This window comes from Nerophis ophidion, linkage group LG07 (genome assembly GCF_033978795.1).
Source record: "Nerophis ophidion isolate RoL-2023_Sa linkage group LG07, RoL_Noph_v1.0, whole genome shotgun sequence".
Lineage (NCBI taxonomy): Eukaryota > Metazoa > Chordata > Actinopteri > Syngnathiformes > Syngnathidae > Nerophis > Nerophis ophidion.
The window spans coordinates 42,687,272-42,700,995 of record NC_084617.1 but is presented as its reverse complement, the minus strand read 5'-3'; the positions used below and the strand labels follow the sequence as shown (position 1 = coordinate 42,700,995).

Sequence of the window (13,724 nt, the reverse complement as noted above, 5' to 3'; positions counted from 1 at the left end):
AATGAAACATGCAACTCTGATCCAAACAAGAACATTAATCATATTTATTGCTTTAAAATCCAAACAATCCCACAATTTTGCATTTTCCTATTTCTTATTTAAAGACGTACATCAAACACAACACTTCACTCTTCTGTTTACATAGAATTATATTCCACATTATTCTAGGAGTACACGCCAAATAACCATTTTATTTGTCATATTCTATTTTCTCAAAGAGACAGCACAGCATGTCACTTCTTGTTTCAACCATGGGTAATTGATAAACAACCATGGCTAAAAGATAAACAACCGTGGCTAAACGATAAACAACCATGGCTAATAGTAAAAACAACCATGGCTTAAAGATAAAAAACCATGGCTAAACGATAAACAATTGTGGCTAATAGAAAAAACAACCATGGCTAATAGATAAACAACCATGGCTAATACAAAAAACAACCGTGGCTAAACAATAAACAACCATGGCTAATAGAAAAAACAACCATGGCTAAATGATAAACAAATATGGCTAATAGAAAAAACAACCATGGCTAATAGAAAAAACAACCGTGGCTAAACGATAAACAACTGTCGCTAAATAATAAACAACCATGGCTAATAGAAAAAACAACCATGGCTAACAGGAAAAACAACCATGGCTAATAGAAAAAACAACCATGGCTAAACGATAAACAACCAGGGCTAATAGAAAAAACAACCAGGGCTAATAGAAAAAACAACCGTGGCTACACGATAAACAACCACGGCTAATAGAAAAAACAACCATGGGTAATAGAAAAAACAAACGTGGCTAAACGATAAACAACCATGGCTAATAGAAAAAACAACCATGGCTAAAAGAAAAAACAACCATGGCTAATAGAAAAAACAACCGTGGCTAAACGATAAACAACCATGGCTAATAGAAAAAACAACCATGGCTAATACAAAACCCGTTTCCATATGAGTTGGGAAATTGTGTTAGATGTAAATAGAAACGGAATACAATGATTTGCAAATCCTTTTAAACCCATATTCAGTTAAATATACTACAAAGACAACATATTTGATGTTTAAACTGATAAACCTTTTTTTTTTTGCAAATAATCATTACCATTAGAATTTGACGCCAGCAACATGTGACAAAGAAGTTGGGAAAGGTGGCAATAAATACTGATAAAGTTGAGGAATGCTCATCAAACACTTATTTGGAAGGTCCCACAGGTGTGCAGGCTAATTGGGAACAGGTGGGTGTGAAGATTGGGTATAAAAACAGCTTCCATGAAATGCTAAGTAATTCACAAACAAGGATAGGGCGAGGGATACCAATTTGTAAGCAAATTGTCGAACAGTTTTAGAACAACATTTCTCAGCGAGCTATTGCAAGGAATTTAGGGATTTTACCATCTACGGTCCGTAAAATCATCAAAAGGTTCAGAGAATCTGGAGAAATCACTGCACGCAAACGATGATATTACGGACCTTTGATCCTTAGAAGGTACTGCATCAAAAAACCGACATCAGTGTGTAAAAGATATCACCACATGGGCTCAGGAACACTTCAGAAAACCACTGTCAGTAACTACAGTTGGTCGCTACATCTGTAAGTGCTAGTTAAAACTCTACAATGCAAAGTGAAAGCCATTTATTAATAACACCCAGGAATGCCGCCGGCTTCGCTGTGCCCGAGCTCATCTAAGATGGACTGATGCAAAGTGGAAAAGTGTTCTGTGGCCTGACGAGTCCACATTTCAAATTATATTTGGAAACTGTGGACGTAGCGTCCTCTGTAACAAAGAGGAAAATAACCATCCGGATTGTTATAGGCGCAAAGTTCAAAAGCCAGCATCTTTGATGGTATGGGTGTGTATTAGTGGCCAAGGGATGGGTAACTTACACATCTGTGAAGACACCATTAATGCTGAATGGTTTTGGAGCAACATATGTTGTCATGCAAGCAACGTTATCATGGACGCCCCTGATTATTTCAGCAAGACAATGCCAAGCCACGTGTTACAACAGCGTGGCTTCGTAGTAAAAGAGTGCGGGTACTTTCCTGGCCTGCCTGCAGTCCAGACCTGTCTCCCATCGAAAATGTGTGGCGCATTATGAAGCGTAAAATACGACAACAAGACCCCGGACTGTTGAACAACTTAAGCTGTACATCAAGCAAGAATGGTAAAGAATTCCATTTTCAAAGCTTCAACAATTAGTTTCTTCAGTTCACAAATGTTTATTGAGTGTTGTTAAAAAGTAATGTAACACAGTGGTGAACATGCCCTTTCCCAACTACTTTGGCACGTGTTCCAGCCATGAAATTCTAAGTTAATTATTATTTGCAAAAAAAAAAAAGTTTATGAGTTTGAACATCAAACATCTTGTCTTTGTAGTGAATTCAATTGAATATGGGTTGAAAAGGATTTGCAAATCATTGTATTGCGTTTATATTTACATCTAACATAATTTCCCAACTCATATGGAAACGGGGTTTCTAGAAAAACAACCGTGGCTAAACGATAAACAACCATGACTAATAGAAAAAACAACCGTGGCTAAACGATAAACTACCATGGCTAATAGAAAAAACAACCATGGCTAATAGAAAAAACAACCATGGCTAATAGATATAGACAAACAACCATGGCTAAAAGATAAACAACCATGGCTAAAAGATAAAACAACCTTGTCTAAAAGATAAACAACCATGGCTAATAGATAAAACAACCGTGGCTAAACGATAAACAACTGTGGCTAATAGATAAACAACCGTGGCTAATAGAAAAAACAACCGTGGCTAATAGAAAAAACAACCCTGGCTAATAGGAAAAAAAACAACCATGGCTAATAGAAAAAAACAACCCTGGCTAATAGAAAAAAACAACCATGGCTAATAGAAAAAAACAACCATGGCTAATAGAAAAAAACAACCATGGCTAATAGATAAACAACCTTGGCTAATAGATAAACAACCTTGGCTAAACGATAAACAACCATGGCTAAAGGGAAAAAAAACCCCATGGCTAATAGATGAACAACCATGGCTAATAGATAAAACAACCGTGGCTAAACGATAAACAACCGTGGCTAATAGATAAACAACCGTGACTAATAGATAAGCAACCGTGGCTAATAGAAAAAACAACCATGGCTAATAAAAAAAACAACCATTGCTAATACAAAGAAACAACCACGGGTAATAGAAAAAATAAACCATGGTGTGACTGACTTCCTGCCGTCACCGTGTGGGTTGCTGTGACACTCGATACAAGACTCATCTTAGCAGGTTTGATTTGTGTTTATTATTTCAATAACCATGTCATCTTCTTGCCATTCGGTTGCGCCACTTTCTGACGCGCGGGCTCTTCCTGCTGGTCGCGGCCCACCTTTCGGTGTCCGGTAGCTGCGTCTGGTGCGGGGGGTCATCGTGATCTGGGTCTTGTTTGTCGTGCACGTGGTCGTTGTTGTCGCGTGTTCTTTCTCCTACTTCGTCCTCGATCGTTCCTCCTTCGCCCCTTTTGTACTGCAGCAGCAGATGCAGAGATTGAGCACAGGTGTACGCACCTGACTTGGTTGGCTGCAGCGTCGCTCTGAGTGCATCCCGCCTCTACTCTCCGCCGCATGCCCCGCCTCCTGGCCGCCATCTCGGGTAGGACCTCCGTCCGTCCTAACCCGCTGTCAGCTCGTCGGCTCCGCCTCTCCACACATGGCTAATAGAAAAAACAACCATGGCTAATAGAAAAAAACAACCATGGCTAATAGAAAAAAACAACCATGGCTAATAGAAAAAACAACCATGGCTAATAGATAAACAACCATGGCTAATAGATAAACAACCTCGGCTAAAGGATAAACAACCATGACTAATGGAAAAAAAACCCCATGGCTAATAGATGAACAACCATGGGTAATAGATAAACAACTGTGGCTAAATGATAAACAACCATGGCTAATAGATAAACAACCTCGGCTAAAGGATAAACAACCATGACTAATGGAAAAAAAAACCCATGGCTAATAGATGAACAACCATGGGTAATAGATAAACGACCGTGGCTAAATGATAAACAACCATGGCTAATGGAAAAAACAACCACGGCTAATAGATAAACAACCAAGGCTAGTATGAATAAAGCTAATATTAGGTGTCACATATCAATCATGATAATATTTGTGTGATCCTTACAGTTTGCCCTCAGGCTGTTGGCGTTCCGTCACATTCACAAGATTTTGGGTATGGACCCTGTGCCGCAGACCAATCCTCGTTTCAACGTGAACAGCAGCCGCAAGCGTCGCCATGACAACAGTGATGGAGCAGACAGCTTTGAGGGTGAAGGCAAAAAGGATAAGAAGGATTTTGATATTGTTTAGGTGTCGCTTAGACATCCTGGAAACAAAAGAAAAAAAGATACTTGGACGTATTTAAAAAGGGGTCCACCAGTTTGTGTTTGTGTGTGCTTTTTGTTGTTGCTGTTGTTTAGTTTTGAAGATACACATGCTTAAGTGAATATCAGACAAAGTAACACAACTGTGTATGGTTTTTAGATTCGTAATGGCTGGCTGCCAACTGTACAAGATATGTAGTGTTTTATTTTAACCCAAATAGTGAAATGATTGTGCTGTCAAGTGTTGGCTTCCCATTCATGGACTGCTGCTTCCCTTCTGAGCAGGAGAGCCAGAGAAAGGTTGAATTGTGTCGTGCAGCGCCTTTCCATTCATGTGTAAAGTAGCATTCCAGAGTGGATCTTGTTGTTCTTGCTATTGTCACGCATCACCTTAAAATTCTTCTTTTTGAATTGGAATGTTAGATACTTCAGTTTTGTCTGCTTAGTAGTCAGCCAATAATAACCAATACTAGTTTTCTTTTATAATATGAACTATTATTATATTAAGTCAAACCACATTGCTTAGAAAGCATGGCTGTTTTCATTCATTGCATCCTGGTGACAGTAGGTGCTACTTGGACGACTGGAAAGTAATAAGGAATGATCTCTTTATGAGTAGCAGAATAAACTCATTTCCACATTAAAGCTCTGTGTGCTTTTTCTTTGAATCAGTGAAATTATTTTGTTGGGAGAAAAACCAAAAAAATATGGAAAAATTCTCTTTCACAATGAATTATAAGGAAAACAAATAGCCCAAAAGTTAGTAAAAAAAGATACAAATACTTTAACTTTGATGCAATAATCACCTTTATATATATACATGTATATATATACACATATATAGATATGCGTGTGTATGTATATATATATATATACATATATATATGTACAGTGGGGCAAAAAAGTATTTAGTCAAGATTGTTTATTGTCATATGCACAGTTAGACAGTTTGCCGTACAATGAAAATCTTACTTTGCTAGTCCACCCTTCAACAAGTCGCACGGCACTTAGCTAAAAATATAAAGTATATACAAGGCACAGTAAATAACACAACATTATTGCACATTCTGATTGACAGTCAACAGTATAAATATGGAGTTGACCTTGGGTCACAACAGCAGGTAAAGTGTCTTTAGTGATCAAATGTGAAAGGTGTCTACAGTGTCTACAGTTCGGGGCTGGTCAAGGTAGCTGTCTTTTGTTCAAAAAGACAAAAGTAAAGACAGGGGGGTGGGAGCTAGCATTCACAAGTTAGCATTCACAAGCCTGATGGCCTGTGGGTAGAAACTGTTTGTCAGTCTTGTAGTCCTGGATTTCAGGCTCCTGTATTGTCTGCCTGATGGTAGGAGGCTGAAAAGACTGTGCTGGGGGGGTGTACTGTCCTTTATGACGTTGTGAGCTCTCCTGGTGGCCCTGGTAGAGTACTTGTCCTGTAGTGAGGGGAATGCTGCTCCTGATATGTACTGAGCAGTTTTAATCACTCGCTGGAGTGCCTTCCTGTCCTTAGCAGTGCAGTTTCCATACCAGACCGGGATTGAGCTGGTAAGGACACTCTCAACTGAACTTCTATAAAAGTTGCTGCGAATTCTGGGTGGCATACCAAATTTTCTCAGCCTTCTTAGGAAGTACAGTCGCTGCTGGGCTTTTTTTATTGTTTGTTGGCTGTTGTGATGCCAGGTGAAGTCCTCGCTGATGTGGGTCCCGAGGAATTTAAAGGTTTTCACCCTGTCCACCTTTGTCCCCCCTATGTACAAAGGTGTGTACTGTGCACTCCTTCTCCGTGGGTCAATAATCATCTGCTTGGTCTTGTCTGTGTTCAAGGAGAGATTATTATCCTGACACCAGGCCACCAGTTCCGCTACCTCCCTTCTGTACGCTGCCTCAGCTCACCCGGTGATCAGTCCAACGACCATAGTATCATCCGCAAACTTGATGATACTGATCTTGTTCTGGGAGGCCACACAGTCGTGTGTGAAAAGAGTGTACAGTAGGGGGCTCAGCACGCAGCCTTGGGGGATCCCTATGCTTAGAACCTTTGTGCTTGATGTCTAGTAGCCGATTCTGACTGACTGGGGCCGGTTTGTGAGAAAGTTCAGGACCCAGTCACAGAGAGTTGGTGTCAGACCAACAGTGAGGAGTTTAGCAGTGAGTTTTTGTGGGATGACCGTGTTAAAAGCAGAGCTGTAGTCGATGAACAATAGCCTGGCATAGGTGTCCTTGCCCTCTAAGTGGGTGAGGGTGGTGTGGATGACTGTGTTGGCTGCATCTTCAGTGGAGCGGTTCTGCCGGTAGGCAAACTGTAGATGGTCCAGTGTGTCTGGGACGGTCTTCTTGATGTGGGACATGACTATCCTCTCGAAGCTCTTCATCACTATTGGGGTGAGTGCAACAGGGCAATAGTCATTCAGACAGGTCACAGTGTTTTTCTTTGGCAGGGGCACGATAGTGGTGGTCTTGAAGCAGGTGGGCACAACAGCTTGTGCTAGTGACAAGTTGTATATGTCATCAAGTATGTCAGCCAGCTCTGATGAACACACCCTGAGGGCCTGGCCAGGGATGTTATCTGGGCTGGCTGCCTTCTGTGGGTTTGTTCTCCTCAGAAATGTACGTACATCTGCTGTTGTCACAGTGAGTGGTGGGTCCTGTATGCGCTCCGTGGTCAGAACCCGTCTCTGTTGGTTGGTGTTGAGGACCGCGAAGCAGCGGTAAAACTCATTCTGCTCATCTGGCCGTGATTGTTGGCTGTTTGTGACCCCCCCTGCTCCCCTGTTTGTAGTGTGTGATGTGTTGCAGGTCTTGCCACTTGCACCGGGAATCTGTGGTGGAGTAGAATCCCTCCAGCTTTTGTTTGTATTGTCCCTTGGCCCCGTTGATGGATTTACGCAGGTCATATCTGGCCTTCTTGTAGTCCTCAGCGTTGGCTGAGACAAATGCAGTGGAGCGGGCATGTAGGTTGGACCGTACATCACAGTTAATCCAGGGTGTTTGGTTTGGGTATATCTTGTATTGTTTTGTGGGAACAATGTTTTCCACACATGTGCTTATGTAGCCAGTTACACTGGAAGCATATTCCTCTATGTCCACAGTACTATCATCCCTCTGAGCAGCAGTTTTGAACATGTCCCAGTCTGTACTCCCAAACAGTCCCGAAGCACTAGTTCAGTGTCTTCATTCCACACTTGAACAGTTTTTCTCACTGGGGGGGGCTTGCTTGAGGCGCTGTCTGTACGCTGGATATAGAAAAGCTGAGATGTGATCAGATAGTCCAAAGTGTGGTCTGGGTACAACCTTGTAGGCTCCTTTCACGTTGCAGTAAACTTGGTCCGGAGAGTTTTTTTCCCTTGTAGGAAAGTTCACATATTGATGGTATTTCGGGAGGACACTCTTTAGGTTGCGGTGGTTAAAATCTCCAGCTACCGTGAACGCAGCATTGTTTACTTATGACGTCATGCATCAGCTTCAGCGTTGTTGTGGAGTCCGCTCGTGGCGGGAGACAAAGTCTTCCCAACGTGTCCTGGGTCTTCCCCGTGGCCTCCTACTGGTTGGGTGCCCTAAACACCTCTCTCAGGAGGCGTTCGGGTGGCATCCAGACCAGATGCCCGAACCACCTCATCTAGCTCCTCTCAATGTGGAGGAGCAGCAGCTTTACTTTGAGCTCCTCCCGGATGGTGGAGCTTCTCACCCCTATCTCCAAGGTAGAGCCCCTCCACACGGCGGAGGAAACTCATTTCGGCCGCTTGTACCCGTGATCTTATCCTTTTGGTCATAACCCAAAGCTCATGACCATAGGTGAGGATGGGAACGTAGGTCGACCGGTAAATTGAGAGCTTTGCCTTCCGGCTCAGCTCCTTCTTTACCACAACGGATCGGTATAACGTCCGCATTACTGAAGACGCCGCACCGATCCGCCTGTCGATCTCACGATCCACTCTTCCCCCACTCGTGAACAGGACTCCTTGATACTTGAACTCCTCCACTTGGGGCAGGGTCTCCTCCCAAACCCAAAGATGGCACTCCACCCTTTTCCGGGAGGGAACCAAGGACTCGGACTTGAAAGTGCTGATTATCATTCTGGTCGCTTCACACTCTGCTGCGAACCGATCCAGTGAGAGCTGAAGATCCCGGCAAGATGAAGCCATCAGGACCACATCATCTGCAAAAAGCAGAGACCTAATCCCGCGGCCACCAAACCGGAACCTCTCAACGCCTTGACTGCACCTAGAAATTCTGTCCATAAAAGCTCTGAACAGAATCGGTGACAAAGGACAGCCTTGGCGGAGTCCAACCCTCTCTGGAAACGTGTCCGACTTACTGCCGGCAATGCGGACCAAGCTCTGGCACTGATCGTACAGGGCGCCGACCGCCCATACTCTCTGAACACTCGAAGGCCTTCTCCAAGCCCACAAAGCACATGTAGGCCTGTTGGGCAAACTCCCATGCACCCTCAAGGACCCTGCCGAGAGTATAGAGCAGGTCCACAGTTTCACAACCAGAACAAAAACCACACTGTTCCGAGGTTCGACTATCCGGCGTAGCCTCCTCTCCAGTACACCTGAATAAACCTTACCAGGAAGGCTGAGTGTGATCCCACGATAGTTGGAACACACCCTCCAGTCCCCCTTCTTAAAGAGAGGGACCACCACCCCGGTCTGCCAATCCAGAGGTACCGCCCCTGATGTTCACGCGAAGTTGCAGAGTCTTGTCAACCAAGACAGCCCCACAGCATCCAGAGCCTTAAGGAACTCCGGGCGGGTCTCATCCACCCCTGGGCCTTGCCACCGAGGAGCTTTTTAACTACCTCAGCAACCTCAGCCCCAGAAATAGGAGAGCCCAACACTGAATTCCCCAGGCACTGCTTCCTCATAGGAAGACATGTTGGTGAGATTGAGGAAGTTTTCGAAGTATTCCTTCCACCGATCCACAACATCCGCAGTTGAGGCTAGCAGATCACCACCATACACGGTGTTGACAGTATACTGCTTTCCCTTCCTGAGGCGGCGGATGGTGGTCCAGAATCGCTTCGAAGCCGTCCGGAAGTCGTTTTTTATGGCTTTTCCGAACTCTTCCCATGTCCGAGTTTTTGCCTCCGCGACCGCTGAAGCTGCACACCGCTTGGCCCGTTGGTACCTGTCCACTGCCTCTGGAGTCTTATGAGCCAAAAGAACCCGATAAGACTCCTTCTTCTGCTTGACGGCATCCCTCACCGCTGGTGTCCACCAACGGGTTCTAGGATTACCACCCCGACAGGCACCAACTACCTTGCGCCCACAGCTCCAATCGACCGCATCGACAATAGAGGTGCGGAACATGGTCCACTCGGACTCAATGTCCAGCACCTCCCTCGTGATATGTTCAAAGTTCTTCTGGAGGTGGGAATTGAAACTCTCTCTGACGGGAGACTTTGCCAGACGTTCCCAGCAGACCCTCACAATGTGTTTGGGCCTGCCAGGTCTGTCCGGTATCCTCCTCCACCATCGCAGCCAACTAACCACCACGTGAACTGCGGCCTAGGGTGTCCTGGTGCCAAGTGCACATATGGACACCCTTATGTTTGAACATGGTGTTTGTTATGGACAATCCGTGACGAGCACAAAAGTCCAATAACAAAACACCAATCGGGTTTAAATCCGGGCGGCCATTCTTCCCAATCACGCCTCTCCAGGTTTCACTGTCGTTGCCAACATGAGCGTTGAAGTCCCCCAGTAGGACAAGGGAATCACCCGGGGGAGCACTTTCCGGTACTCCCTCGAGTGTACCCAAAAAGGGTGGGTACTCTGAACTGCTGTTTGATGCGGAAGCACAAACAACAGTCGGGACCCGTGCCCCCACCCGAAGGCGGAGGGAAGCTACCCTCTCGTCCACTGGGTTGAACGCCAACGTGCAGGCTTTGATCTGGGGGGCAACGAGAATTGCCACCCCAGCCCGTTGCCTCTCACTGCCGGCAACGCCAGAGTGGAAGAGGGTCCAGTCCCTCTCGAGAGAACTGGTTTCAGAGCCCTTGCTGTGCGTCGAGGTGTGTCCAACTATATCCAACCAGAACTTCTCTACCTTGCGCACTAGCTCAGGCTCCTCACCCCCCCCAGTGAGGTGACGTTCCACGTCCCAAGAGCTAGCTTCTGTAGCCGAGGATCGAACCGCCAAGTGCCCTGCCTTCGGCTGCCGCCCAGCTCACAATGCACCCGACCTCTCTGGCCCCTCTTTCGAGTGGTGAGCCCATTGGAGGGATGACCCACGTTGCCTCTTCGGGCTGTCCCCGTTTGGGCCCCATGGGGAAAAGCCCGGCCCCCAGGCGCTTGCCATCCTGCCCCAACTCCAGGCCTGGCTCCAGAGCGAGGCCCCGGTGACCCGCGTCCGGGCAAGCGAAATCTGAGTCCATTTTGTTGGAATTCCATAGAAGTCTTTGACCTGCTCTTTGTCTGTTCACTCACCTAGGACCTGTTTGTCTTGGGAGACCCTACCAGGGGGCATGAAAGCCCCCAGACAACATAGCTCCTAGGATCATTGGGACACGCAAACTCCTCTACCATGGTAAGGTAGCAGCTCAGAGTATATATATATATATATATATATATATATATATATATATATATACATTATATATATACATATAAATATATAACTGCTTAGTTTCTTTTCATGAAGTTTAGTTTTTATGCCAACACCCTTAAGGGTTTTTACATGAAAAACTGCAGGCAGGTCATTTCAATAACTGCTATGCTAAAAAAAATGTATGTATGTAATATATATATGTATGTATATATATATATATATATATATATATATATATATGTATGTATATATACATATATATATTTATATATATATATAAAATATATATGTATGTATGTATATATATATGTATATATATAGTATGTATGTATATATGTATAATATATATGTATGTACATATATGTTTATATATGTATGTATATATATATATATTATACATACATATGTGTGTGTATGTATGTATGTGTGTATATGTAAATATTTTAGGGCTGTAAAAATTAAATAACTTAATCACCCAAGATTATAGCAATAATTATGCAGTCTATTTTAAATGTATAATCGCTCTGCGATCAGTGACCAGTTCAATGCATTGATTGACAGGTGTGCACGCTGGCTAATTCCACTACAAAATTTGGCCTAAAAGAACTTTAGATACATTTTTTACCAACTTTTTTGTAAATACATGACATGCATTCAAGTAAAATCTTCCCAGGTGACATTTTGACAATAAAATTGCCTTTGGGTACAAATATTAAGTTCTTTTCGTCAGCAGATATAAATAATGCAAGCTAGTAATCACCTGTGATGAATTATGACAATTCCAAGATAGTGGTTCAGTGGTTAGCGCTGTTGCCTCACAATGACAAGGTTCTGGGATCTAGCATGTGGCCAAACTCCAAAATGTCTGTCTTTGGTCAGGCAGCATGTTGAAGCAACATTCTCCTTAAAGACAACAATGACTTGCTTCTACTGCTTTTCAGAGTGTTTTTAAAGCTTCTAGGAAATGATCACAAGACACTGATAAACTGTAACCTTGAACAAGATATAAAGGAAATATGAACAATGGGGACAATTACATTTTTATTTTAACTGTTCGAGAAATTATGGCTGAAGAGGACAATGTATTTAATAGATAGATAGATGGATAGTACTTTATTGATAATACTGGGTTTGGTATTGCGGCACCTTCTTGAAAAAAAAGTGTTTGAAGGGTGAACAATTAATTCAAGTATCCACAAGCATATTTTTATTATTGTGTTTTTTAAATAAAGTACATGTATTTCTTTCTTTTGTCTAATGTTTACACTATTTCAAACAAAATATTTATATTTGTATCAAGTCCTTGCATTGGTCTTTCCTCTAAAAATTCAGAAAATATAAAAAAATATATAGATAACCTTCAGCGACCCCCCACTAGCCCAAAAGGGACAAGTGGTAAAAAATGGATGGGCTTCAGCCCAAATGCAGCTGAGATAGGGTCCAGGACCCACCGCGACCCCAAAAAGGGACAAGCGGTAGAAAATGGATGGATGGATGGATGTTCCAACAAGAATGATTATTTTTATTTTGTTTTTTTACAAAATACTAAAGTATTTATTTATTTATCTTATGTTTTAAACTGTTTCGACTAAAATATTTAAAAATTAGTTTCAAGTATTTAAGTATTTAGATGCCCTCTTAAAACTAAGTAAATGATGTCTTTCCCACACATATATTTAGTTTTGTAACAAAATACATATGTATTTCTTTATGTTCCTTAAGTTTTATACTATTTCAATTAATATATTTGATATTCTTATCAAGTTTATGTGTATTTGTTTCCTCTAAAGAAAGTATGTAAAAAATGTATGTTCTCACACACGTTTTTGTTTGTATATTGTTTTTTTTATTAACTGCTCTTTTTAGGGGAAATTTTGCGTATGATTCACAGTCCTTATGTAAGTCATGTTTTTATTTTTTTATGCATGCTAACTAGTAAATAAACGCTAGCAAGAGTCAGCTATCAATGGAGTTAACGGAGTCGTTCTATTTCGCCTATAAAGCGCTTAAAAAAAAACCCTCCAAGGTTTTGTATCCATGCTTGGATTGGATTAGATTCGATTAGATTAGATTAGATTAGATTAGATTAGATAGTACTTTATTTATTCCGTCAGGAGAGTTCCTTCAGGAAAATTACAATTTTCAGCACAATCCCATTCAAGATCAGACAAACATTACAGGGAGACAGAACAGGATCGCTGACGGGTCAGCCGGCTTCCAGCGCCCCTTACAAAAAAGATGACATACAGCTAAACAAGGGGGTTGGGGGGGGGGGGGGGGGGGCGGGGGATGGGAGAAAAGAATAGAAGACTAAAATACAATTTTGCTGTGAGTATATGTAATATGGTAACAGACATTCATAATACAGTACATAATATGTCTTATATCCATGTTGCACGGTGAAACAGGGGTTGGTGCATGTGCCTCACAATAAGAAGGTCCTGAGTTCAATCCCGGGCTGGGGATCTTTCTGTGTGGAGTTTGCATGTCCTCCCAGTGACTGCGCGGGTTCCCTCCGGGTATTCTGGCTTCCTCCCACTTCCAAAGACATGCACCTGGGTATAGGTTGATTGGCAACACTAAATTGGCCATAGTGTGTGAATGTGAGTGTGAATGTTGTCTGTCTATCTGTGTTGGCCCTGCGATGAGGTGGCGACTTGTCCAGGGTGTACGCCGCCTTCCACCCGATTGTAGCTGAGATAGGCGCCCCCCGCGACCCCGAAAGGGAATAAGCAGTAGAAAATGGATGGATGGATATATGACGCATAAATAACCAACTGAGAAGGTGCCTGGTATGTTAACGTAACATTT

General features: G+C 43.0%; 1 protein-coding gene across 2 annotated transcripts in view; it reads left to right on the top strand.

Moving 5' to 3' along the window:
• The window catches only part of zfr (zinc finger RNA binding protein), a 71,623-nt gene extending 66,614 nt beyond the window's left edge, over nucleotides 1–5,009 (top strand). For both annotated transcript variants that reach the window (XM_061906196.1, XM_061906195.1), the window contains exon 20: nucleotides 4,168–5,009. In XM_061906196.1, the coding sequence (XP_061762180.1) occupies nucleotides 4,168–4,350 (183 nt within the window). In that variant the 3' untranslated portion in view covers nucleotides 4,351–5,009. The remainder of the gene's footprint in view (nucleotides 1–4,167) is intronic.
• The last annotated feature ends 8,715 nt before the right edge of the window (nucleotides 5,010–13,724 follow it).